Genomic DNA, 27,376 nt, shown 5'->3' on the forward strand with positions numbered 1-27,376 from the left:
CCAGCCACACAATAAATTTGAGTGGGTTTCATTTTGTGCAAATTTACTATCACTTGTCTCGATGGTATAGTAGACTGAAAGCAATTGAAGCATTCAATTTACGGGTTGGCCTAAAAGCCTTTTCTGCTCCTATTTTAAATTCCCCGATGAGCCTTTGTTCATATCACGCATACGCAGTGTGTGCCGCACTCAGGCACTGCGACCGTCATAACGCATAAATAAGAAATAAATAAGCAATTCTGTGGAGAGGCGATGGCGATGGCAGCACCAAAATAAAGCCAAGCCGATCCCACTGACTGTGCAATAAACTCTCAATTTCATTTATATGTATGAGCCATGTTAGCAATTCAAATGGACGATGTGCCAGATTCACTAAACCATCGATAGCCGCATATATGTACACACAATGTGTATGAGGTGGGCGTGCTGAAGCAATTAAGCCATAAAATACTGTTGCCTACTTTCCGCGGACATCGATTTACGCGTCCCTCCAAATCGGTGGAAAAATTAAATGGAATTTATAAGCTGCAAAATCGCCTGAGCACCAACCACTTAACCCCCACTGATGGCTTTGCATAACAGTCTATTAATTAGGAGCTTGCCCAGCCAGGCGCACATGTTGCAATTCAGAGAGTGTATGTTAGGGCTTACTAAGCTAAAAAATAACTGAAAAACTTCACAGGCTGACTACGCTATGGTTCTAGATGATTTATTAGGGATGTTAGTAGCCACCATTTCCTTACTAAATAAAAGTTAAGTAAACAGTTTCTGTAAACTAATGTGTAAATTAATGTTTTATATGAAGCGAAGTCCGTTTTTGGTCCACCCTAATGCATTCACGCACATATGCGTTTGGAAACATACGCGGCAGTGAGTTTCGCACTTTACTGGGTCTCAACCGGTTCATCCAACATATATCGAATCCCTCTTGCTATGGAGAAGATGGCTGTGCTAGCGGATCCACTTGGCACGTGCGGATTGATGCCTCCATTTGGAAAGTGTGCTAAGGACACGGCGTCGATGTGATATGTTTGACTTTTCGCCAGGGTTCTGTGCCGCAGCTTTATGTATTTACTCAGTACAATCCCCATGCCTTTCATCCTATAGCCCTGGCCAAGGATCTGGTTTCTTGGCTTTGTGGGTGTTGTCGCTGCGATGGAAATGGCATTGTTTTGCGCATTTCACACGTACTTACTCCTCGTGGGAGTGTACTCATAAAAGCGAATTTGATCGGGTCTGACAGGAGGAAGGAGCTGAATATAGTCGGATTGCCTAAACACCAACTAAACCGCAATTCAATCGCTGACTCGTCTTTTCCCCGGCGACGCCTTTATTGCCGAGTCACTTAAGCTTCCTTCCGGCAAAGAGAATCCAACAAATTTATATGGTAGTTGGAATTGGGCTCTCAAGGTAATAAGATAATCATGTAAATAGTTTAATTAAATACATGTAATTTAATAATGTTTAAGCAGTGACTAAAAAATGTATAACCACTCCCTAAATCCAGAATCGGAGCAGAAAAATGAATACAATGCCCACTTTATATACAGATCGATTTCTTAACTAGTTTTCTGATAACATCAAGAATTCGTTGAATATATTTTAAAAGCTTTCGATGTCCAACAGCAAACTCTGAAGTAAAGTAAATAATTCTTAACAAAACACCAAAATCAGCTCCTCAAATGGCACAAGCTATCGCTTATTCATACATATACTTTTTATATGCATTTAATATATGCCACACTTTTTTTTGAAGGCGTGCGACCCTGCCGGCAAATCAAAAAGCTATTTTTGACTGAATTATAAATAGCTGACAGTTGCCATAATTATGATGCATGATGCATAAAGAAGGGGCTTAAGGCCTAACTGTCAAAGAATGCATATTTTAAGGTTAATTTTAGTCCAAGCTTTAAATATATAAAAAAATAGGCGGTTATCATATTCAAAAGATTCTGTATAATTCCATTGACCAATCGCGCGACAATAACCAATGGCAAATCTACGATTCTGGTTTATCTCAGACCAGCATCAATGGTTTCGCAAAATTTTAATCGGAACGCCCAAAGAATTTGCCCAAAAACCAGTTATTTGGAAGTCTGCATATATTTCGTGTTTGATATGATAATCATGTTTTGATCAGATTCTTAATTAAGCAAGCAATGAATGCAGGTAAATTAAAACCATAGGAAAATAAACCAATAAAACAAATGCTATTTTCTTTACATTTTAACCTTTTAGCGGGAATTGCTCTTTTCAATCTTAAATCAGAGCTATTAATAACACATTTCCTTTTAATTGCTAAGGATCAAATGGAATATGAAAGACATAGACTTCGCCAAGACGTGGGACCATAAATGCATTCAGAATCCGGAATTTAATGCTCGCTAACAAAACAAGACCGCAAATTTATGACTGGCTGTTAAAAAATACCGTCTAGCACAAAGAAATTATTGAATCGAATGGCGGCATAACAATCCTAATTAATTGTAAACAAGCCATGAAAAACATCAGCACACAGCACACACACCCTTGGCACTTGCAGCTCATTTGCGTGGCACGTCGGTGGGTGGGTGGTCGTCGGTGAGTGTGAGTGTGAATGTGAGTGTAAATGTGAATGAGCGGTGGGTGGTGCTTTGTGGGTGGTTCTACGCACTGCGATCCCTTTTCGCTGCACCATGCCGTGTAAGTGTGTGCGTGAGAGCAAAGAGTGACGGCTTCGTCGACGGTTTCCATTTGTACGATATACAATAATATTTTGATTGACTTGCCCCCAACAAAAGTGAAATGAGCAGCACAACAAAGTGGCATTTGATTTACGCCGACACGGAAAACAAGTTGTTAAGCCGAAGCAGTCCGCTAACCGTTTATTCGAATGCGATAAGTTCCATTCGCTGGCTAAGTTTGTTCGTTGTGAAGTACAAAGGGTGAATAAATGATGGGTTTGATGAGATGGAATGGATTATCAGTTTCAAGAAATGTATGACTAACAAAACATGAATAGGAATTCATTTACGCATGCTACTGTGAGTGGAGTCAGTTGGCTTATCAAGTTTTATTAAACAAATAATAAATCTTCTAAATTATAAATAAAATGCAGATAAAATAAAAATTAAGAATAAAAATAAAAATCATTTAAAAATATTTGTAAACTGCAATTTATGTTATTTTACATTGAACAAAATTATAGCTCAATTTTTATTTATTTATAATTAGTTATTTATGATGATTATGATGACTTATAGAGCATTGATATTTTCACTTAACAAACTGACCAACTCAATTGTGTTTATATGTGCAATTCTATATTTAAATGTGTGTTCTACGATTTTTCCGTGGAATGGGAAACACAGACGCCACTGCCGTCTAAAGAGTCAAATACCTCATCCGTCAATAAAATTATGATTCATTGTTTGGCGGCATCGTAGCGAACGCCTTCGTGTATTTTGGCCCAGATCAAAGTGTAGCCATCGGGAATATTGTAAACATCTTAATTTGCATATAAATACGCATGAGGCATTTCTGTGTAATTTTTTGGAAAAGATTTATATGACCGCGAGGAAATTTGCGTTTGTGCGCGGATTTATTTATGGCCTGACGAGAGGTCGGGGAAGCCGCACAGATTTGTCAGTTCATTAAAAATGAAGCGTATGTAAAATGTTAATGAATTTTGCGTAAATGAAGCCCACCACAATTGTCAGCCAGCTTGGACAGGCGTGACCAAAAGATGTCACATTGCGGGCAGTTCAAAGTCGTTAATCTAGCAAATCTGACTGTTAGTTTCACTGAAACCAAAAAAGGTTGAGTAGCATTTTATCGGTAATAAAGGTTATTACCTTATTGCATTAAAGTAACTCACAGTCTACTAATTATCTACTCTTTCTTTGTCTTAAGCGCAAAAATATAATAAAATACACATTAATTAATTTGACGAGTTTTTTACTTAGAGTGTTTATTAAAAGTTTAATTGCACTCAGGCGGCCGTGAGGTTCGCATCTAATTAAAATGCAGCAAACGCAGTGCAGAGTGCTGCACAATTTGTTGGGTTATAAATTCAAATAAGTGTCGAAGCGGCAACCCAGCCCGCTGGCATCGAAACTTTTCCAATAAACGTAGCTTATCGGGATGTCCGACTCGGTTCAGGCCGGGCTAAGACAAATGCTCGGCGCATGGCATAAACAAGAGAAGGCTAAAGGGAACGGAGCTGCAGAATCTGGGAAATGCGTTAACGGATATTGCTCTTCGCAATCACAAAAACCAAACGAAATGGTTTTGCCATTATTTACCACCGGCAAATTAAGTATACGCAGCGTGCTCACGAGCCACGTTGCCCAATAATTGCAGTGCAGTTAAATTAGCTGTTAACTTCGTGGCTCTTTGATATTTGGCGAATTGCATAACAGGAAACTGAACACAAATGTTACCGAACATTTGCTATTTGTTTTGCCATTTTTTGTGTATTTATGAGCCTGTTTGGAAAGCGAAGAACAAATGGCCATAAATCAAGGACCACATTCCGGCCACAGACAATGTTAGTAGTTATCATAAAAAAAAACTAAAAAAATGTAGTAGAAACTATTGGCGGCACACGAATACATACCGTTTAATTAAAGTACTTTAACTGCATTTTAAAGTCGCATTGGCTTAGAGTTCACTCACATCACGTATACGCCATGCATGCTCATGCCGAAGGAAAACGAGAGCGACAGCGCGTGTGGGATTTTAATTACAGACAGTCGCGCCATTAAAGGCTTTTATGGCACTTCTTTACCAACAATTTTACTGCCAGCGACAAGCCAAAATAAATTTTATGCACTTTTTCACAACAAGGATCAAGGAGATACGAGTAGTGGCATCAGGACGACATTCAGAGCCGTAATCTGCATACAACTATAATCCGACGACGGTCAACTGCTTTTGCCAATAAATACGTAAATTGCAAACATTTTATACACTTTCGAATACTTGAAATCAAAATTTTGTTGTTTTTTTGCCTGTACTAGTATTTATATTCCTCTGCTCCACTAGACTCAAGAGCTTAATTGCTTTTCTATTGTGATACTTAAAATGCTTTTGGCTTAGCTCTGTCTGTATGATGCCATTCACACACAAATATTTATATAGATTTTAAAAATCAAGCCATTAGATGAGTAAAGAGTGGAAATATTTCTAATAAACTAAGCTATTCAACAGCAGTCTTTCGTATAGTGGCTAAACAAATTTATAAATAGAATTATTTCTCTATTTTATATACAGATACATTATTTTCAGAAGGTGCTGAAAATATATAAAAATTAAAAATGTAAAGGAGTTCGTAAAAAGCTTAATGCACGTGTGTTTATTATTAAAGCAAAAAGGCTCTTTATTATTAAAGCACAAAAGTGAGTGGTTCTTTAACACAATCAACATTTGCATTCCGCTTTCATTTCGTTCAATATTGCCAATAGTTCTCGATTTGCATAGCCCATTAAGTGTCGCAAGTTGCCTGTGAATGGGGAGTAGCCATGGAAACGGTGCGCACATCCTTCGACCGGTCCTTTAAGTGGCACTTTAATTTAAACGAGCGCTTAATGTGCCTTTAATTAGGAGATCCGCCTGTACCGCGCCCTTGGGTTGATTGAATGTTTGCCGTTGAAATTGAGATTAATGGCTGGGGCGAAGGAGCCGGACCGGAAAAGCGGTCTCCGTTCATATATAACACAAACGAGGTTACATCCTGGCATTTCGGTGCTTCTTCGTTTTGTCTTTTATTTACCCCGAAGGTTGGCGAGTCCATCCATCCAATTGGGCTGTTTTTTGTCTCGCCGCTGACAAAATGCAATATTAATCATGTCGAGAGCCCTCCCGCTTGCTGAAATTCCGGCTGATTTCCCTCAGCACCGTTCAGGAGACAGCCAATTCAATTAGCAGCTAATGAAGTAATTTCGCCAGGTCACCAATTAATTTGGTTCATTCTTAAGCCATCGCAGTGCGCTTCAACAGGTTTTGTGGTCATAAAAGTTTGCCTGCAGCAAATTGGGAAAATATTCCATACGACTGCCATTTTAGATGTCTGATAGCGAGCGTAAACACTTAAACATGCGAATGTCAATCCTGTCTTCGCATTTTTCCCCACCAGGATTTTATGGTGTTTCGCAGGATAGGCAATTATTTTTTATTGGCCGACCAGCATGTGAGTGCATATAAATGGTAATCACCAGCCGAAAAATTCATGCCCCCATTTTCTTTCTTCATTTGTCATAAATAATTGATTTTGATATAAAAATTAAAAGAAATTAGTTTAATAGCTTTAATAAATTAACAACGAACCTTGTTGTTACTTAGTTTTAAACAAAGCCGTGTCTATAAATTTAAGAAAAGCTAAAGAAGCGTTTAATTTAAAGTTGCTTTTATTTTGATTACAAATGGCTTGCTTCTCACCCATTCGCTGCTAAAAGAGGCAAACTTATTTGCCTGGCCCACGGCCAACTATTCATACACTGGACAAAACAACATAGAATGGCTTAACATTTAATGAAAATGTATTATTTTTCTACTATTAGCTATCTGATTTTGTTATTTACCTAAATAAATAAAATGTATGAAAGTAATATCTAAATATAAATTCATTTAAAAACATTTGCAAGTTGAAATGCTGAGTTGGTTCAGCTGAAAATACTCCGATTAAAAAAAGTACACTCCACTTCAAATATCCATCAATTATTTCTTCGAGTGCAGACCACTGCGGCATGGGCAAACTTTATGGCACACAGGGGCATAGACAATGGCCAAATGAGATGGCTTGCATTGGTAACAGACTCCGGTCGGATGGCCAATTTGGACGCCTGCAGCTGTTACAGTTTCAGATCCAGAAGTTGGCCGTCTGCTTGATTCGACCCGATGTTCATTATCTCGTCTCAATTGGGCCTCGTACAATGCATTAATAGTTGGGCGGCCCAGACAAGTCAATTGTGGTGCGACCTTGGCGCGTGGCGGCTAAACGCTTCTTAAAGATTCCGGCAAACTGATATTTAACCTTAAATCGCCGCTGACCCGGGCCATTTACGAGAGAAATCAAATCGAAACAGTCGCATATAAAGATAAATCGTTGCCATGGTGGCGGCAGATTATTGGGGCCCAAGTTGAACTTTCATTGCTGCTGCAAAATATTGTCATTTATTGTGCGAATGATAGCGATAATTCAGCGATGCCGAATCGGAATTTATGCAGTCCCATGGGCCACAGCCCAGGACATGTCGTCATCATTTTTTCCGTTTTTGCGTATTGGCCTCGGATCATTTGAGTGATTCTGATTGACTTTCGAGCGTCCTCCTAATCGGTTACACAGCGCTATCAATTCCACTCGTAAACAATTTCGGAGAGTGTCCTGTTTACGTCAGATCTTGTCAACAAAGGCCGTGTTTGATGTCCCTCGTGCTGGCCACAGAGCATAAACACTTTTGGCCATATAAAATCCCAGCCAAACGGAATTAAACAAACACTAGCGCTCCGTTAGTTATTTCCGGTTCCGCTTCTTCATTGGTCGCCCAGCCAGAAAGTATGCAATGAAATGTTTCCCTCGTGTGGGATAATAAACACATAAATATGAACAGAGTTTCTCCTCAAGGTCGAAATCTGGCAATCAACGGATTTAGTTACAATCGAAGCCAATCATGTGCGTGTGCCGAGAAACAAGCCATAAAAATTCACATAAAATATAATTGAAAGTCTTGTTAGTTCCTCTTTGAATAACTTTGCCTGTGGTGTCTTTTATGCCGTTGACACTTAAAGAAAATATTTACTCGTTAATCGTATGCTTGATACGTTTGAAAGTATGTAATCGGTAGAGGAAAGTGATTCCGACCCTATGAAGTGTACATAACCCAGATTCCGAAGTTATCTGAAAACTATAGCCACAAAATTCAGACACTCAACCGATTCTTTCTCAAACTCGCAATAAATGGGCAATCCCAAGCTTCCATTTTTTGAAAACTATGGAACTATGTTTCTATTATTTTAGACTCGAAAAACGATTAATAAGAAATCTAATTAAAAAATACATTTTCTCGAAAAACGATTAATTAGAAATCTAATTTAAAAATACATTTTCTAGAATAACAATTCGCATCAATCATTGAACTCGTTATAAAATTAGCTTGTCGTTTGTAAGTAGTTCATATTTTGCCAAAACAGATATTTGATAAATATTGTATAAACGTTACAATTTAATCGGCATTTACAAGCTACCGACTTCAGCTGAAAGCGTGCGCAAATAAATAGCTGCACGGGTGGAACATTTTATTTGTTTAACAGTGGTATTTTGTTTGGATTCTACATGAAATTAGTAGAACAATGCAGTTGCATACATTATTGCATTATTGCAAGTGTTCAGAACAATTGCCGTAGCATCTTAGCAAATTTGCTGGGTCTGTTCAAAACAATAGTGCCGCAGACTCAGAGTTCGTATAAATAGGGGATTTATCGGAGGAAAAGGTAGTTCTGGATCAAGCAGAGTAAAAGTATCACGAAATCATCATGCAGTCTTCCACTTTCCTGATGGCCATCTTGGTGGTTTCCCTACTGATGCTGATCAGCACTCCGGCAACTGAGGCCACCTTCTTCCTAATCGCCTGCATGTTGCGGTCACCACTTTGCCCCTGGATTACCACAACAACTGCCACCACCAAAGCCTGATAAGGACTCTCCTCTCCATTGCCGATAAACATATATATTTGAAAAATGAAAATAAAATAAGCCATTGTAGTTGCATAAGAGTATACCATCTTGTTCAATTTATTTATCGGATTTGATTTATCGGAAGGAAAGGTAGTTCTGGATCCAGCAGAGTAAAACTATCATTAAATGCAGTCTTCTACTTTCCTGATGGCCATCTTGGTGGTTTCCCTACTGATGCTGATCAGCACTCCGGCAACTGAGGCCACCTTCTTCATAATCGCCTGCATGTTGCGGTCACCACTTTGCCCCTGGATTACCACCACAGCCGCTACCACCTCTAGCTAAAAAGGTGTCTCCCATTGCCGATAAACATATATATTTTTGGAAAATGAAAAAAAAATAAACCATTGTAGTTGCATTAGAGTATACCACCTTGTTCAACCATTTGTCAAATTATGACAAAAAATATAATTTATTTAGGTTTGCTAAAACTTGGAAAGGAAGGAACAACCATAACTATTCCTAGTTACCAAGCCCTTCAGAAAAAAATAATTACACAAATTATTTTTTCACTTGTATTTTCTTCAAAAATATCATAAGCAATCACAATTCTTCGTTCACATTTGAAATGCTTTTGCTGCACTAGTTAGCTAAGACTATAGTCACTTCCATTGGTAGTTTTTACATTACTGATATTTTACAAGGTGCAAATGGCCGAGTTTAGTGTTCACTGAATGCGGTTGGTGACGGTGGACTGTTGAACGTAATTGGCCAACCATTCGCCCACCTGGGCCTTGTTGACCGCTAGCCATTTGATGTTTGCCTTCACTGCTTCCAACGCCTGTTGACGGGCCGCGGTTCCGGCTCCAGCCTCGGGATATTTGGCAAAGAACTGCTGCATCTCTTCCAGCTTGGTTTCTGTTGAGAAGCGGGCAGTGATCGTGGGGATCAGACGACCCAAGGTGCGTTCATTGATGCCGAAACGATCCACCAACTTCTCCCAGTTTTCACGCACGTAATCCCACACAAGACTCTGACCCACCGGATTGGTGGATATGTATCCCAGCAGGGTGAAGTAGTCCTGTCGGCGCACATTGCTCTCATCCCAGGCCCAGTTGATGTATCGCTGCAACAGCCATGGCACCTGCACGGCGGTTAGGCAGTTCATCAACTTCAGCTTCTCCTGGGCATCGCTCTCGTCCAGGTACAGCTTCCACACTTGATCCCAGGCGGCCTCTGTGTTCACCTGTTGCAGACCATAGTAGTAGACCACGTCGCGGATATCCGGATTGGGTCGAGTCTCGGGGCTGGCTAGCCACTGGTTGAACAGCGTGACCGCCTGTTGCAAGGAGCTGTCGTGTCCCAAGCTGCAGGCTGAGCTCAGCACCTTGATGCGGAGGCGACTGTAAAATAGAACGAATTATATATATAAGTGTAAGAACACCAAAGTCTAAAGTGAATTACTTTTCCAGATGATCGGCTGCCACGGTAAAGGTGACCTTTTCTACGATGGGCGTAAGGAGTTTACGGGCGTAGGTGGTGTAATTAGTGTACAAATCCGTGTAGTATACGCGGTTCCTTAAAGTAGCCAGGGCGGAGGTGCCTACGCTCCAGGGCACGTAGTCCTGCTCGCTCTCCAGGTAAGATATCAGATCCAGTGCCACGGAGTAGTTAAGCTGTCCGGCAGCGGCCAAGGTATTGGCGTCGTTCAGCAGATGAGCGCGATCGGCGGTGCTGAAGGTTTCCCGGGAGTTCTTCAGGGCCGAAATAAGTTCCGCCCACTGTTCGCTGCCATAGTTCACCCGGTAGTAGCCCACTTGATTCGTGTTAATCTTAATCCAGCTGGCCTCTCCAGGAAGCGTTATGGTGGCCTCATTGTCATTGTGGTTAAATATTAATGATTGGACTTCATTGTTGATGCTGCTCGTGTAGGTAATGGGAATCGACCAACGGTAGCTGTTTAAAGAAGTATTGTTAAAGTACGGAGTACTAGCTAGTTTTTTAAAAACCTAATCAGCTTTTAATGATTCCACTTACTTGAAGGACGATGCTTCAGCTTCGGCTGCGTAGTCATCTTCGTTGGCCAGGAAACGCTTTTGGGTGAGCTTATATGTACTTCCACTTTTCTCCACCTCCACAACCGGAAGACCCATTTGCTCCGTCCAGGTCTGCATGATCTGCCTGCAGATTACATAACATATTTAATGTAGGGAATACGCCTTCTATCAGGCATATATTTTACTTACTTCACGTCAAAGTCCAGGCCTTCCTCCTCCTCGACTGCGGTGAGGTAATCTTCGGTGGTGGCAGTACGGTAGATATGACGCACCAAATAGCGGGTGGTGGCGTTCCTCAACTTTTCCTCGCCCACCAGATTCTCCAGCATGCGTACTAAGGCGGCTCCCTTGGAGTAGGTGATGGTATCAAAGTACTCGGTGATCTCGGCTGGACTCTCAATGGACTTGACAATCGGATGGGAGGCTAAGGTGGCATCAATGGTCAGCACCGGGTGCAGTTCCTCAATCACGAACTGATTGTCCATATCCCATTCTGGATGCATTTGCTTTACTCCCTTGTACTCAAGGAATGATGCGAAGCCCTCATTTAGCCACAGATCGTTCCACCAGTTCATAGTTACCAGGTTTCCGAACCACTGGTGGGCCAATTCATGGGCCACGACGATGGCCACACGCTGCTTATTCACGCTGGAACTGGTAGATTCATCGTACAGAAGAGCCGTCTCTCGGAACGTGACCAATCCCCAATTTTCCATAGCACCGGACACGAAATCGGGTATGGCAACCAGATCCAATTTGGGTAGCGCGTACGAAACATTGAAATAGTTGATGTAGTAGGCCATCACTCCGGCCGCAGTGTCCAGGGCGTACTGGGTTTTCTCCACCTGCGCTGGTGGGGCATAGACTTTCAATGCGATGCTGGTTCCCTCCACAGTGGTTTCCTTGTATTGAAAATCAGACACAACAAAGGCGGCCAGATAGGTGCTCATGGGTACGGTCTCTGCGAAAGTCACCTCGGTGATATCGCCATCGACATACTCGCTGGCCACTGGCATGTTGGACAACACATGGTACTCATCACCACTTGGACGGGCCACCGTTATGGTGAACTGGGCCTTAAGGGCGGGCTCATCGAAGCAGGGGAAGGCTTGGCGGGCATAAGTGGGCTCGAACTTGGTGGAGATGATTGATCTGAAAAGGGATTAATGACGTTATCACTATTGTTTATTATACGCTAAACAACAAACAATAATCAGTGCGCTGAAGAAAAAATTGTGTTTTTGTAGTTAAATAAGAATATTCAAATATAAATTAAGGACTTTTGTCTGGGTTAGTGAGGAGCATGCTGTGGCTTTCGATGGTTAGTAGACGGGCTACCTGGAGCGGTTTTTCAGCTTGTCCAAGTAGGAGCTCTGATACATCCCCGTAATCCGATCTACAAGCGATCCCGTAAAGTTGAGCAGCAGTGAGTAGTTTCCCGCCTCCAGCGGCTGTTCGAACTCGGTGACCCAGTACTCAAACTCCGGATGTGCAAAGGTCAGCGTGGGGGTGATGTCCTTAAGGGGAGCTCCCGATTCATCCAGGCGCTTCACCTCCACGGTGCTCACATTCAGTTGCTTCACATGGACTGGGATGAAGGCTATGGGCTCCAGGACTTGCAGGCTGATGCTTATATTGCCGGAATAGTTCTTCCGTTCGAGATCGGGCCGCAAATGAAGGCGGTACTTGCTTGGCTTAATCTGTTTGGGCAGCCGGAATCCCAGATTCTGGAGCACCTTGCTGGCGGCTTTTACAGCGGGCGCAACAGTTGCCATTATGCTCGATTTTCTGCTGGTAGGCACTTGGGTGGTGTGAACGCGATTATCTAGGTTTTGAGTGCGATTAAATTATCAATAAGATGGCCAATATTATTAATTCTATCAGTCTCTAAAAAGCACAGAACAGTGTGACAGTGGGTCGAAAATGATTTACTTAAATGTGCTTGGTAATGTTAAATACTCCCTTGAATATACCAAACAAAGGGCAGCAAGGTTGTGAACTTGGATAGATTCATTTGGTATTTTTACCGCAGAGAATTCGCGCCAAATTCAAACATGATTTCAAGCTACTAAGAATTTTTTCTTGCATTTTTTAAGTTAACTTAAAAATTTGACAATTAAAGAAAAGAAACATGCATAATACGTAAAGAAGTATTTAGCTTTGTATGTTATGCAAATAAAAAAAAGAGAGCGCTATAAATATTTACCAAATATGGTGACAAAAATAGCAAACAATTGTAAAAGATCTCTAAATTCCGATTTAGTGCAAGCGCTTGAATTGACTGGTTCATTTACTTTTGGTAAATTCCAATGCTGCTTTTGTTCCCCCCACACAAACCAACCTGAAAGTACACTGATAATGGGCTTGGTGGATAGCAACTGGTCCCGATCCACGTAAACTGTGCGGATGGTGGAGTTCAAGGCCCACTGGGAAGCATTCGCGTGCTGCTGCCTCTGGTGCTCCTCGGCTATGTTCTTGCCCACGTAGACGAGGGCGCCCAGCAGGAAGCCGCAGAGGACTAGCAGGAAGACGCAGAATGCGGCGAGGGTCAGGATCGTGTTGCTGCGGGCCTTGTGGGGCCGATTGGTGTCCTTGATCCGGTGATTGTCGTCTGTGGAGAGGCTGCTGCGCGGGCGTACGTTTTTCGCTGCATACATGACTTTTAGTTTCTTTCCTTCTTAATTGTACTTCTTTTTGCTGTTTCTAGTCTTATTTTACTGGACTGGGTGCGTTCTACAACAGTAAATCACTGGAAAACATTATTAAATGACACGATCGGTAAGCTCCACTCTAACTGTAGTGTTTTCAGCCAACTGAGTGTCTGCCCCACAACGCCATAACTTCATACAATATATTGTGTCATCGGCGGGGTAATTCGAGAGCATCATAAAAGTCGCGTACTGAATTACATGCGTCGCCGCTGCCATCATCAGTTTTTTCTGTTTTAATAATCTCCGAGCTGCTTATAAACAAACCCGGGCTTATGGACCCGGCTTTTATGGTGGTGCCAGGTGAAGGAGGCGGGGCAGCTCAGTTTCCGTCACATTTCACTCTATCTCCAGGTGTAGATTGCCTCAATTTCGACTCACTGCAGATCAATCAGATGCCTGTTATTTTTGTCCCCCAGTCCCCGCCAACGGTCACGTAATGAAGTTGGTCATTTCGTGAAATTGTTACTACAAATACTCGAAGCCATTTTTTAGTTTGGTTTATAAAGTTGGTGTTGGAACTGGGCTGGCTAACCGCAAGAGTTGCAATCCGAATCCCCGGGCTTGTTGCAAAGATACGACTTTCTATGGAGGAGTCTCTACATAATAACGCTAAGAAATTCAGTAGCATACAATACTTTCAAAACAACTCAATTTTATGTCTCTCTAGATAGTCAATAATGAGTACTTAATGAGCATTATTTTTTTTTATTATAATGCATAGTTTTTCTCGCTGTGTACGATTGATTGACGGATCGCAAAAGGTTGTTGGCTTTTTGCCTGTCAATTTACGGAGTCTGTTGCACAAATCTCCGCAGATTGTGCGATGGCAAGAAATTGCAGATGCCATTATTAGCATTGGAAATGAATTGAGTTGCCCGCAGAGTCATGATCCACGGCTTGCTTTTCGTAAATGATGTCAGGATATACTCCTATATCTCCTATTCAGCTCCCATTAAGCCAAAAAAAAGAGAACAATACGCGATGCAGCTGAAGTATCACACGGATCGCCACCATTCACTCGGAATTGTGCGAATTGAGGAATTCGAGGCTGCAGAATATGCTAATTTTCACCAGCCGGCAGGCAATTGTCTCTGATACCCATGGTATAATACGTATACGCCCCCTTGCATCTTCCGCGGATGATGTAATGCTGACTCAATTAGGGAGCGCACATCGCACAAAGCCACCGCACATCGGAGTCAACAAAATTGCATGACTACCACCTTATGAGCGCCGGAAAAAAAGCAACCAGAAGATCTGCAGACAATGGTCTGTATATACATATGTACCATATGAGTTCATATATCTCCGACTTCCAACAGCCAATCGGACACGCCCCATTGCACAGATGTGGATATCTCGGCATTCTGAAGCCGATGAAGCGATGATCGCGGGGCACAAGCCATAACATAACAGTTCTCATGCTTCGCTAATGAGTCGCATAAATTTCACTACTTTGTAGATCGAGTCGAGAGCACACAGAAAAAAAAAACTAATGCGCAATACAGCAGCTTAAACAGGAATTAATCTCAACATATTTGATGTAAGACATATGGATCATATCTTAAGCTGAACAGAAACAATTTGTGTTGTCAGATGAAGAGATTCAGATAAATATTGTCGCTGCTTGTCAATCCATTATATGTTTGTTTACTTCAGAGCAGAAATGCATTTAAATTTTGGAATTCGAAACCGAAAGCTTACATTTGAAACACGTTCTTCGGGCCTTTTAAGGTCATAACTTTCACAATATACACAAAGTCGCAAATCGTTATACGTGACAAGTGCGCCCCAGAAACACCCAAAAACTCAAAGTGAATCCCAGACATGAAAGAAATATCACCCATAACACCCGCGATGGGATGAAATTGACAAAGGTCGACTATACGTGCCTGCAATTTACGATATACACAAAGGGAAAATTCAAATAAAAACAATAAATAAAAGGATGATGCGTTGACAAAGAAAAGATTGCCACAATTTGCATGTTTGGGGTTAACGGAATGCCAAATAAATTTACTATCAATCAATGGGTTGCATCACTTTCAACACAAATAAACTATAAAATTTGTGAGGAAACTTCGGCCTTGCTTAATTTAATGCTATAAATTTCATTATATAAACTTTATAAATAAGTTCATTATTGGAAAATAGGAAACTCGAAACCATGCGATATTTACAAATATTTATGTAAGCTGTATCAACAGTTCAATGAAATCAATAAATATTTTATAAATAAAAGATCAATGAAATTGTTTATATATCAGTAAATAGATCAATGAACTTCAAGGTGCTAAATTGTATAATTAACACCCCGCCAAAGGTGTCAAGTGCCTTATCAATTCAGCCAACAGCCATTAATTTAAATTATTAGCACAAAAATCCAATTAAAAAGCCCTGCACTTTCGAAGGTTCTTTCCCACAGTTTGGAAATAAAAAATTTCTATTTCACATAAGAAGAACAAAAAAGAAATCAGTGTCAATGAAAATGAAAAAAGGTTTGACCACCGAGCTTCGAATGAACTTTCAAGAACAAAACAAACCCAGGAAACACAGCGAGAAACGGGGAGGGGAAACCACTATGACAACAAGTTTCTTGGCAGTCAATGATGTCGACCCATTTTGTTGCGGCTTTTTGAAGAAAGTATTTTCTCAGCGGCCATTGAGTATTTGCCGCATTGGAGATGTAAACACGACGCATTTGCTGGCCAACAACCACTGATACACAGCAAGAAAAAAAATCATAAACAAATTACCATCAAAATTGAAGATTAAAATTGAAGATCTAATGCAGAGGTAAAATGTCTATTTGCTATAATAGTATTCATATTGTATTCACTAGAAATTTTAGGGCCATATGTTTATAAGATTGATAATTTAAATAACTGTTATATTCATTTTTCTTATTATCAAATTGGTAACATTTGTTGATAAAATATCTAAGAAATGAAATATAAACAGATTCTACTTTTTGTTGATATGAGGCATACCGATATAATCTGATAATGGGTTACGATAGATATAATTCTTTTCCTTTTTCGCAGTGCATCGATTGTGGCCGATTTAAGGCCAAGAACTTGCGCGGCAAGTGAACTATGTATGCATTTGGCTCCAAGCCTGTTTGCAGCGGTCCCAAAGGTGTGTGGGTAAGAAGGAGGGGAGATGGAAGAAGGGAGCGGTGCAACCTGTTTGATTCAGCCATGTGGAGTTCTCTTGGCCAGCCTGCGATGGCCCGTTGTTTATCGAAACGAATGGCCGTTGAAAGTCAAAGTTGGCATAGAATCCGGTGGTCGCATTTCAGCGAATATTAAAAATAGTGATCGCCTCAATGCGCCCAATTAAAACTAGAATTTTGATCGCATAACGGCGCTGCGGTGACAATGGTCATTTGGTATTGGCGTGGAGCTTTTGGAGCGAACTCAACGGTATCTGATTGATCTGGGCCACTTATTATCTATTATTCTCGTCGCATTTCGCACTATGCCTTTTACTTGATTTACAGTTGAAATCACGGCTTTTCGTTTCTCGTTTTTCTTATTCTTTTTTTTTTTTTGTCTACGAATGGCATTAATTGTCACTTTGCCGGGTCCGAGGAATATTCACTCGTCTAATTTGATAACGGCAATTGCCGGACAGCTATCATTCTTGATTCAAATCGTAGGCGCGCACTCGAGAAATCCGAGAAAACGAAGAAAGGCGAGAAGAAAGGGGAATCGAGAATCGTAATTGAGATCGTGTATTTGCAGACGGGGTCCGCTCTTTTTTATCGCGACCTTCGCGCTCTGCTCTGAACTTCCAACTGAAGCGGGCTCCAAAGTTGTCACGGCATTCGAGCTTCTCTGGAAAGCTCTCTCATCAGCTGAGACCGGCTTTTTTATGGCCCCAACATGCGGTGATCTCCAATGCATTAGGGGTATTCACAAGTCTGCTTGCAATCGTACTAGTTGCGGACAAAGCAGATTACTAGATACTAGATCTTAGCTACATAAATAGTACGACTTAACAAAGGTACCTAACATCTTGCATCTTAGTCTAGACATGCTAACAACATGTTAGTCACTACAAGATATACCTTAAAATGACTCACCTATCAACTCCATCGGCATTCGTGTAGTTGCTAATGTAACTGCCCACCAAACTGCTCAGATTACAGTCGAAACTGGCGGACAGTGTGTATGCCTTGTTCATACTGAGGACCTCCCTCAGCGTGATCAGGAGCAGCTCCCGCGACTCATCCAAGTTGATGCTATCGATGGCCACTCGCATGCGCGCCATCATGTTCAGGATGCTGATGCTGTGCACATTGAGCTCCTTGGCGTGCAGGACGATCAGGTTGGTGACCGCGTTCAGCTGGAACTGGATGGACACGGTTCCCTCACAGGCGCCGGTCTTCAAGTCGGGATGGTAGTACACCTTGTACTTGATGGGCGTCAGTTCCGTGGGCAGGCGCCATTCGATCTGCGGGGTCGTAAAGTTTATTCAATATCCACGCCATCGATAATGGGCTTTGGCCCTATAAAGTGAGCAATGCGTTGATAAGGTGGCGATAGGAAATAGCACTGCTGTGGTCAGGTCGTAAACAAAGTGGACGTCGTTGCAACAAATATGCCTTTGCGGGATATAGTGGCTAAATGTTGTGAAATTAGGGTCCTAATTTATGAGGTGCAATTTCAGATATCAAACAACAATCGCTGTACAACACAAAGTTTGAAACCTAAGCATATTTTGGTTTCTCATCCGCTTGCCTTTATTGCTTTAACCTGGGGACATTTTTGGAAATAGATATATATTTGAAAACCTTCTTTTTGAATGTTTGGCAGCACCCTAATTCTCATGAATTTCTATCCGAAATGGTAGACAGCAAGTGGCTTTGAATGTATTCCTCTAGGACATCCAACATCCTTTTGGCTTCGTCCAACTGCAGCCATAAATTATCCCTGTGGACGACCACAATTACAAGGGCCACGATCAAGCAGGTTGACAATAGACCAAAGAATATAGCCACGCGTTCAGCGGTGATCCAGTCTATGAAAATATACATGTATCGGTATCGGTGTTTTCCCCAAACTTCCTTCGTTATCAATAAATACCCTTAATCCTGTCCTGCGTGTGTCCCATTTTTGTGACTCCTAACACTGCGTTAGCCGCAATTAAACTAACTAAAAGACCCAAGAAATTAGACCCGTTTTGTATTATGATAAAAATGGGAAAAAAACTCTAGCCAAGCGATAAGCACTTGAAATGACCAGTAAGACTAAGTTGGAACTTAATAAATTCGAAATTAGTAGCCATGCCGACTTTACGACTAATCGCTGAAAATTTTCCCACTCAGTGTGAGGGTTTTTCTGAACTAATATCTTTTATAGCTATGAAATATATTTTGCTTGCACTGCACTCACCTTTTCAGGATCAGGAAGTCCTGTCGGCAAAGTCGGATAGATGGGATTGGCGGTGGTGGAAGTGCTTCCTGTACTGGGTGATGGCGTAGTTCCACCCGGAGATGTTCCTGCACTGGAGGTTGTGTCATTTCCAGCGCCAGGTGTGGTGGTAGAGCCGGGCTCGGGTTCATCCGTGGGCCTATTGGGATTTGCAGTGGTGGGGGTCGTGGAAGTGCTGGTAGAGGTGGAGGACGTGGACGTGGTGTCCGCCGTCAATGCGTCGATCTTATCGAGGGCATCCTGCAGATCGTTCTCCAAGTCCGCATTCTGAACGGCCAGAACAATCGTGGCCACACAAAAAGCAGTGGAGGCCAGGCCCAAAAAGATGGCCACTGACTTAACCGTCAGCCCTAAATTGAGTTCCCATTAGTTCCTGTTTCTCCGGGATATGCTACTTTATGTAAAAAACTCACAGGCTACCATTTTTAGGGATATTCTTTTTTCGATGAGAACTACTCGACTGCTTCCACTAGGCTGGAAGCCAAATTGGAAACTGAATGCAAGTTGCGAATCTGACCCCACAATTTGGACTTGATAAACCTGACCAGATTGCTGGCCGATATCTAGACTATATAATATATAGCTTCGTGTCCAGATAAATTCGTTTTATGCTAGACCATTACTTTTACGACGCCAACAAGGCCATATATCGACTATTATGACTGGACAGTCTAATTACCCAGGATAATTACGCACGGTCATGATTCCGCATTGACCATATTCTCGAGGACCCTATCTTCAATTATTTCCTAGAAGCCATGGAAATCGCCATTTGCCGCGGATAAAATGAATGAAAATATGGGGGTTGTATTTATGGTTTGATTTTGGAATTTCATTTTATTGAACTCGAACGGAATTTTCGCTTATGCAACTCTAATTATTGGCTAAATGGCCGGTTTAGATACAATATACAATTTTACAATTGGTTTTCCTTGGTCAGCGGCGAGGCTGTTCCACTTAGCCAGTTGCTGATGTCAGCTTCGTTTCTGGATAGCCATTCGATGTTGTACTTGATGGTTTCCACGGCCTCCAAACGGGAGTTAGCTCCAGCTCCCGATTCGGGGTACTTGGAGAAGAAGTGCTGAACCTCCTCCAGTTTCACGGAGCTAGCAAAGTTGGCCGTGATCTGGGCGATAAGTCGTCCAAAGTTGCGGTTGTTCAGGCCAAAACGGGTGGTCAGCTGAGGCCACTGTTCGCGGTAGAATTCCCAGACGACAGGTTCACCCACAGGATTGGCGGCTATGTACTGCACACAGGTGAAATAGTCCTGGGAGCGGACGATGCTCTCATCTCTAGAGGCCTGAACCAGGAAGTCGAACAGATACTGGCTGTTCCGTACGCCAGACAATCCGTACATCAGCTTCAGTTTCTCGCTGGCATCGGTTTCGGCCACAAAGAGTTGGAACAACTGATCCCAGCTCGATTGGCTGGTGGACTGCTGCATGCCATAGTAGTATACGATCTCGCGAAGATCGGGGGAAGGTCGGCTGGTCGGATTCTGCAGGAAGGTGTTGAAGCGCTCGGAAGCCTGCTGCAGACAATCTGGAACACCCAGGGCGCAGGCGGCGGTCAAAATGGAAACACGCAGGCGGCTGCAAAGGAATAGGGATTAGGGGTAATGTTTTCAGAACAACAAGTTGTTACTTATATACGTACTTCTTCAGGTGATTGTCGGCGTCCACAGTCCAACCCACCTCCTCGTATACGCCGGCGATCAGACTTCTGGCATAGGTGAGGTACGAGACGTAACCCTCGCTGAACATGAGACTGCGATGGAGCGACCTGAGTTTATTGGAGGCCACATACCAGGGCACGAAGTCTCGCTCCTGGGCCAAGTATGCGGTCATATCTAGGGGAATTTTGTAGGATAGTTGGCTGGCATCCGCCAGAGCGAAGGCATCGTTCAAAAGATGGCCACGATCGGCGATTTCGAAACGAGCGGGATTGGTGGTTAGCTGCTGGATGAGCAGGGCCCACAGGTCCTCCTCATAGTTGACCCTATAGTAGCCCGTTTGGTTGACATTCAACTTGATCCACTGCACCTCGCTGGGCACGGCAATTCCCACAGAGTCCACGTCGTAGTCGTATATGAAGCTGTTTTCTGAACCATCATCAGCGAACCAGGTAATCGGAACACTCCACTTGTATCCGTAGGTGCTATCTGAAGGAGCCTCCTCGTAACTGGCTGGATTGGAGAGGAATCGCTGCTGGGTAACCTTGAAACTACCATCTGCAACCTTGGAGACATTCAACACCGGATAACCCATCTGTTCGGTCCAGGTGAGCATCAGTTTCTTGATATCCAAATCAGTTACCACAGCTTCGACTTCGGTGAGGAAATCATCGGTCACCGTGTTATTGAACTGATGCTTGACCAGGTAGTTGGTTACCGCCTCCTCAAACTTTTCGGCGCCCACAAGTGTCTCCAGCATGCGGATCACGGATCCTCCCTTTTCGTAACTGATGGTGTCGAATATCGCCGTAATCTCATCGGGGCTTTCTACCTTCTGGACAATTGGATGGGATGATAGCTTGGCATCGTATACCAAAACGGGTTGCAGGGCTACGATTTGGAATTGCTCCAACTGATTGGTAAATATAAGATATTTTCTTTGAGAATTCAAATTGGTATTTTACATTTCCTTACCATTCCCCAGTCCGGGTGGACAGCATTGACTCCCTTGTACTGCATATAGCGGGCGAATCCCTCGTTCAGCCACAGATCGTTCCACCACTTCATGGTGACCAGGTTTCCGAACCACTGATGTGCAATCTCGTGGGCCAGTGTTCCGGCAATCGATTGCTTGTTCGCAGTGGAACTGTAACTGGGATCGTACAGCAGAGCGGTCTCCCTGTAAGTGACCAATCCCCAGTGCTCCATGGCGCCCGAGGCGAAGTCGGGAATGGCGGCCATGTCCAGTTTGGTCAGCGGATAGGGCACCTTATAGTACTGAATATAGTACTCCGTGACAGCTTGTCCGAACTCCAGAGCAAACTCGACTTTGTTGATCTGATGCGAGGTGGCATAGGCTTGCATGGAGAAGTCCTCGCCAATTCCGTTGGCCTTCACCGTGGTCGTTTGGGATGCGAAGTCTGACACAATGATGCATACCAGGTAGGTGCTCATCGACACACTCGTCTCGAAGATGGCCTCAGTATAGTCACCCAGATAATTGGACTCCTAATATTTTAATTTTGTTAAATTTAAATTTATATTGTTTGTTTACTTGAGCTCACCGTTTGCTGCATGTTGGAAACGGCGTGGTAGGATCCCGATGGATGAACCACTGTGATGGCGAATGTGGCCTTCATGGCTGGCTCATCGAAGCATGGGAAGGCCTGACGGGCGTAGGTGGGCTCGAATTTCGTAGTTGAAATGGTTCTGCATAAGGAAAATATTAAAAATTCACAAAATAATCAAATAAAAATTCACAAGAGAACAACAAATACAGATCTGATCATGATAACTCATTGCATACTTTTGGGCTTAATGTAAAAATATCTTAAATACCTGGTAGCTCCTGCCTCGTTTAGATAGGTACTGCTGTAGAGACCCACGAGCTTATCCTTCATCTGTCCACCGAAAATGAGTCCGAGAGTAATACTGGCGTCCACCGGCAGCTCTTCCGTCAAAGTGATGATCAGGAACTGACGTTCCTCCTCCAGCTCGAACTTTTCCACCTCTCTATTCAGCACATAGACACTTGTGATATCCAGAAGATAGGAGTGCAGAATAATCTGATTGGTGGCCTCCACCACCTTGATGCTGATTCTCTGCTGTCCGGTAAAATTGCCTGTCTCAAGATCCGGATGCCAGTAGAGCTCGTAGTGCGTGGGCACCAGATTCGTGGGCAGGCGGTAATCCGTCTTCAGGGTTAGATTATGGTATTAAATGGATTCAACTGATTAGCAAATGGTTACACACCGTATCTTCACGCTTGATGCGAGTGCGGCCCTCTCCGTTCCACTCCTCGAACACATCGATCTTGTCCTGCACATCGCGGAGGTCCCTTTCCAGCTGAGCCTTCTGCACCGCCACCACCACCGTGGCCGTGGCAAAGGCCACCACTGCCCACGAGAGCACCACCTGCAACCAATAGCCACTGAGGAACATCTTAACAATCGCACCTGTCGCGAGCGACTAACTAGCGTTAGGTCATTCGAACCAACTCTTACCACTTGTTGCCCAATATTCGATTATTTGATAGTGTGTGCACTGGAAATGGTTTATGTTCACGGCGATTGCGATAGTGACTGGCCAAATAGCCGCGATTACGGTCAACTGGGCGATAGGGTAAAAGCCAGAGAAAGTGGGAAAATACGGAGCGGTAGGGTATGAGTTCGCGTGGCTTATGACACCATAATTGTGCTATGGGTTTAATAACATCATTTAAGTCAATTTAACACTTTTACTCTTTCACTAACGCAAATCTGTGCTATTGGTAATTAGCCATTTTAATTAGATTCTCTCCACATCACTGAGAAAAAGAGAACCCTCTATATTATAAAAAAAGATTTTTATTTTACATATTTATACTTTAATCGAACTATTAAAGATTAAAGGTTTACGTATATTGCTCAAATTGATAAATATTCAAGTTTTAAGCGACTTTAATTTAAAAGCTGAACAATAGAACAACTACTATAAAATGTATATGTCAATCAATTAATGGGGAATTATGATATATGATGTAAATTTCCATTGCATGTCCAATTTATTGCGAAAATTTGGACGTGCAATAAATGTCAATCAAAAGTTTTCGTGTCCAATAGTGGAACCCACCCAATCATGATTATCAACCCATGTTATCAATCAATGGATAATTGCTTATTTATGGAGGTGTAATTTCAGTTTTTCCAATAACTAAGCTTATCTTTATTTCCACTTGTTCGGCACATTTTTGCTTTATAATGGCAATTAGATGTGTAGATGTTTAATGGTATCCATGGTCGCAAGACCACTTCCTTGGACTTTTTACAGTGACTGCTTGTCCAGCCAGGCGTCCACACCCTCCAGGTTCTCGGCCAGCCAAACAATGTTGTTCTTGACCGTCTCCAGAGCCCTCACCCGGGCAGCTGTGCCGGCTCCAGCTTCCGGATATTTGGCGAAGAATTGCTCCATCTCCTCCAGCTTGGTTTGGGTGCTAAAGCGGGCAGTGATCGAGGGAATCAGGTTGCCCAAGTAACGCTCGTTGAGTCCAAATCGGTCCACCAGTCGCTGCCAGTTCTCCCGGACATAGTCCCAAACCAGGGACTCACCAACTGGATTCGCTGAGATGTAGGTAAGGCAGGTGAAGTAGTCCTGACCCCTCACATACTCCTCGTTCCAGGCCAGATCAATGTAGCGCTGCAATATCCAGGGAATCTGGATGGCGGACAGGCCATACATCAGCTTGGACTTCTCGCTGGCATCGGCTTCGTTGACGAACAGCTCCCAGACTGCATCCCAATCCTCCTGGCTTCCAACGGACTGTATGCCGTAGTAGTAGACAGTTTCACGGACATCGGCCTTTGGGCGATCCTCCGGCTTGGCCAGCCATGCGTTGAACTGCTCTCCGGCTTCAGTGAGACAGGATTCCAGGCCCAGGGAACAGGCGGCACTCAAAGCGGTGACACGAAGGCGGCTAGAGATGCAGGAGAAGGCGATAAAAAATACCCACATCTCTTAAAGAATCTACCCACTTATCCAAGTGATCCTCGCCGACGGTCCATGTGAGTGCGGTATAGATGGGCTCAATCAAAGCTGTAGCGTACTTCTTGTACTTGGCATAGGTGCTGGTGTAGTAGAGCGTCCTCTTCAGCGAAGTCAGACGGGAAGCAGCCACACTCCAGGGAACATAATCGGTCTCCTTGTCCAAGTATCTGGTCAACTCGAAGGCCGTTGCATAGGGCAACTGAGTGGAATCGGCCAGAGCAAAAGCATCGTTGAGTAGATGAGCGCGATCCACAGAGCCGAATGCACTTGGTTCCACCACCAACTGATCGGCCAGATCATTCCACAGATCGGTATCGTAATTAACGCGATAATAGCCCACCTGATCGGCGTTAAACTTAATCCACTTGACGGCAGCAGGAACGGTTACAGTGACTGTAAAAAAAATACAAAGTAAATAAGTTAGAGATCAAAGATCTGGGGAGCCGTGCTCCAGCATACAGATGACACCACTTACTTTCGCTCTGGTCATGATAAAACCAGAGACGCTGCACCACCGACTCCGAGCTGGTGAAATAAGTGATGGGGATCGACCAACGGTAGCTATATAATGTATGTGCGAAATTCGCGATCAGATAGCGCCCAGGCAATAAGTTCTGCACACTTACTTGAATTCCGAGGGCTCGTGATCGGCGTCATAGTCGTTCGGATTGGACAAGAAGCGCTTCTGCGTCAATTTGTATTCCGTGTCGGAGACCTTTTCGATCGTGACCACTGGCAGACCCATCTGCAAAAAAGAATGGGGTGTTGAAATATTCGCGAACTTAGAGGTAAACGTCTATGGGTTTACCTGCACCGTCCATGTTAGCATAATCTCTGTGACATTGTAGCCCAATTCCAGTTTGTCGATCTCTGTGAAGAAGTTACCCGTTTCCGCCGTGGAGTACTTGTACTCATTCAAATAATTGGTAACCGCCTGGCGGAAGGTTGGCTCCCCCAGGAAATCCTCCAGCATTCGGACGAGGGAGGAACCCTTGGAGTACGTGATGGTGTCGAAGATCTCCGTGATCTGGTCCGGATTTTCAACGGTCTGGATTATCGGGTGGGAGCCGAGGGTTCCGTCCAAGGTGAGTACGCCGTGCAAAGTGCTTACGGTGAATTGATCGCGCTATTGATATGATATGTAAATAAGTTGGATGTGTCCTTGATTAACCTAGGTTCACTTGCCATTTTCCATTCTGGATAGACGGCATCTACGCCCAAGTACTCAACGAAGCTAGCAAAGCCTTCGTTTAGCCAGAGATCGTTCCACCAGTTCATGGTTACTTATAGAAGATAATTTATGTTAGGAATAAGTATTCCGATCTATGCAAACCGCCATTTAGCTTACCCAAGTTTCCAAACCACATGTGAGCGAATTCGTGGGCAATCACGCTGGCGATGCGCTGCTTGTTGGTTGCGGAACTCGTGGCTTCGTCGTATAAAAGCGATGTTTCCCTGTAGGTGACCAATCCCCAGTGCTCCATGGCGCCGGAGACGAAGTCGGGAATAGCAGCCATATCGAGTTTGGGCAGCGGATAGGCGATTTGGAAGTAGTCGATGTAGTACTCGATGACTCCCTTGCCAATGGTCACAGCCAGATCCACTTTGTCGAGTTGCTCCGGAGTGGCGTAGACGCTCATGGAGAAGGTTTCTCCAATGCCCTTGGTGTCAATGCTCACCTGCTTGTAGGCGAAGTCGGAGACAATAAAGCAGGCCAGGTAGGTGCTCATGGGAACACTTTTTGCGAACGTGACCTCCTGGAAGGCTCCCTGACTGACACTCGAGTCCACGTTCATGTTGGACAGGGCATGGTAATCTTCCCCAGAGGGATGCACCAGAGTAATGGTGAACTCAGCCTTCAATGCTGGCTCATCAAAGCAGGGAAACGCCTGGCGAGCATAGGTGGGCTCGAACTTGGAGGTGGCGATCCATTTGCGGGTGTCATCCCCCTTCACATACGACGAGCTGTAGAGTCCCACAATCTTGTTGGCCATCGATCCTTCGAATCCAATATGTAGCCTCACTGTCCTGCCTGTTGTCAGTGGTTCGTTGAGCTGGAATATCAAAAATTCCCTCACAGCATCTACTTTTGTCTCCAGGATCTCCAAAGTATCACTGCCAGTATTCATTATGGATACACTCGAAATGTTGAGGTTGAGGGAGTGCAGGACTATCTCGTCGGTGGCCTCTTCAACGGCAATTGTAATCGTCTCCTGTCCACTGAATTCACCAGTTTCGATGTTGGGAAACAGATAGAGATCATAGTGGGTGGGCTTCAGAGTTCCGGGCAGTCGGTAGTCGATTTTTTCGGGGGATGCAGTAGTGCCGGGTTCACTTGTTGAAGCAGTGGAACCTGGTGTCACAGTGCTTCCTGGGGAAGCTGTGCTCCCTGTAGAAACTGTGCTTTCGGGTTCAGCTGTGCTTCCTGGAGAAGCTGTGCTTCCTGGTGAAGCTGTGCTTCCTGGAGAAGCTGTGCTTCCGGGTTCAGCTGTGCTTCCTGGAGAAGCAGTGCTTCCAGGATCCGCAGTGCTCGCTGTTGTCGGAGCAGCTGTGCTCGTAAATCCCGCCTCCAGGAGATCCAACTTCTCCTGGGCATCGCGCAAATCACTCGTAAGATTCGCCTTCTGGACGGCCAGGACAATGGTCGATACGGTAAAGGCCGTGAGCGCGAGGCCCAGCCCAATGGCCACCAACTTCGCGGTGACAATCATAGCACGTTAATCCGGCACGAGCGGAGTCCAAAGCGCAACTAAGCGTTCTCCTTGGTAAAATAGCGACAGGTTAGGTAGTGGGGGAATCTCAAGTGGGCTCCTATATCTTAAT

General features: G+C 43.7%; 6 protein-coding genes across 12 annotated transcripts; 2 read left to right on the forward strand and 4 right to left on the reverse strand.

Moving 5' to 3' along the window:
* Positions 1-8,456: 8,456 nt before the first annotated feature.
* Positions 8,457-9,078, forward strand: LOC120285098. Its single transcript, XM_039296049.2, has 2 exons — positions 8,457-8,511; positions 8,839-9,078. The coding sequence occupies exon 2, from the start codon at positions 8,839-8,841 to the stop codon at positions 8,995-8,997; it is 159 nt and encodes a 52-aa protein (XP_039151983.1). The 5' UTR covers positions 8,457-8,511; the 3' UTR covers positions 8,998-9,078.
* Positions 8,464-8,753, forward strand: LOC120285099. The gene has a single exon (XM_039296050.2). It carries the CDS (start codon positions 8,512-8,514, stop codon positions 8,668-8,670), a length of 159 nt encoding a protein of 52 aa, XP_039151984.1. The 5' UTR covers positions 8,464-8,511; the 3' UTR covers positions 8,671-8,753.
* Positions 9,079-9,213: 135 nt separating the features above from the next.
* LOC6728239 (glutamyl aminopeptidase) lies at positions 9,214-19,375 on the reverse strand. 7 transcript variants are annotated; one of them, XM_039296046.2, is made up of 7 exons: positions 19,272-19,375; positions 18,820-19,208; positions 17,508-17,878; positions 10,899-11,861; positions 10,690-10,833; positions 10,117-10,608; positions 9,214-10,055 (listed from the first exon to the last, which is right to left on the reverse strand). In XM_039296046.2, exons 1-7 carry the CDS (start codon positions 19,279-19,281, stop codon positions 9,380-9,382), a joined length of 3,045 nt encoding a protein of 1,014 aa, XP_039151980.1. In that variant the 5' UTR covers positions 19,282-19,375; the 3' UTR covers positions 9,214-9,379. The 7 variants fall into 7 exon arrangements, with proteins under 7 accessions (XP_039151980.1, XP_039151977.1, XP_039151978.1 ...); XM_039296043.2 differs by lacking the exons at positions 17,508-17,878; positions 18,820-19,208; positions 19,272-19,375 and adding exons at positions 12,048-12,534; positions 13,051-13,458; positions 16,921-17,239; XM_039296044.2 differs by lacking the exons at positions 17,508-17,878; positions 18,820-19,208; positions 19,272-19,375 and adding exons at positions 12,048-12,534; positions 13,051-13,442; positions 16,912-17,239.
* LOC27208585 lies at positions 18,094-18,612 on the reverse strand. The gene is made up of 2 exons (XM_016184156.3): positions 18,511-18,612; positions 18,094-18,445 (listed from the first exon to the last, which is right to left on the reverse strand). The coding sequence occupies exons 1-2, from the start codon at positions 18,536-18,538 to the stop codon at positions 18,252-18,254; spliced, it is 222 nt and encodes a 73-aa protein (XP_016034882.1). The 5' UTR covers positions 18,539-18,612; the 3' UTR covers positions 18,094-18,251.
* Positions 19,376-19,663: 288 nt separating the features above from the next.
* LOC120285097 (glutamyl aminopeptidase) lies at positions 19,664-23,017 on the reverse strand. The gene is made up of 6 exons (XM_039296048.2): positions 22,784-23,017; positions 22,370-22,725; positions 22,096-22,240; positions 21,506-22,039; positions 20,515-21,443; positions 19,664-20,450 (listed from the first exon to the last, which is right to left on the reverse strand). The coding sequence occupies exons 1-6, from the start codon at positions 22,970-22,972 to the stop codon at positions 19,775-19,777; spliced, it is 2,829 nt and encodes a 942-aa protein (XP_039151982.1). The 5' UTR covers positions 22,973-23,017; the 3' UTR covers positions 19,664-19,774.
* A 654-nt stretch (positions 23,018-23,671) lies between these two features.
* Positions 23,672-27,337, reverse strand: LOC120285096 (glutamyl aminopeptidase). Its single transcript, XM_039296047.2, has 7 exons — positions 25,902-27,337; positions 25,739-25,836; positions 25,362-25,679; positions 25,180-25,298; positions 25,029-25,114; positions 24,541-24,946; positions 23,672-24,482 (listed from the first exon to the last, which is right to left on the reverse strand). Exons 1-7 carry the CDS (start codon positions 27,262-27,264, stop codon positions 23,834-23,836), a joined length of 3,039 nt encoding a protein of 1,012 aa, XP_039151981.1. The 5' UTR covers positions 27,265-27,337; the 3' UTR covers positions 23,672-23,833.
* Positions 27,338-27,376: the final 39 nt, after the last annotated feature.

This window comes from Drosophila simulans, chromosome 3R, assembly GCF_016746395.2.
Source record: "Drosophila simulans strain w501 chromosome 3R, Prin_Dsim_3.1, whole genome shotgun sequence".
NCBI classification, from domain to species: Eukaryota; Metazoa; Arthropoda; class Insecta; order Diptera; family Drosophilidae; genus Drosophila; species Drosophila simulans.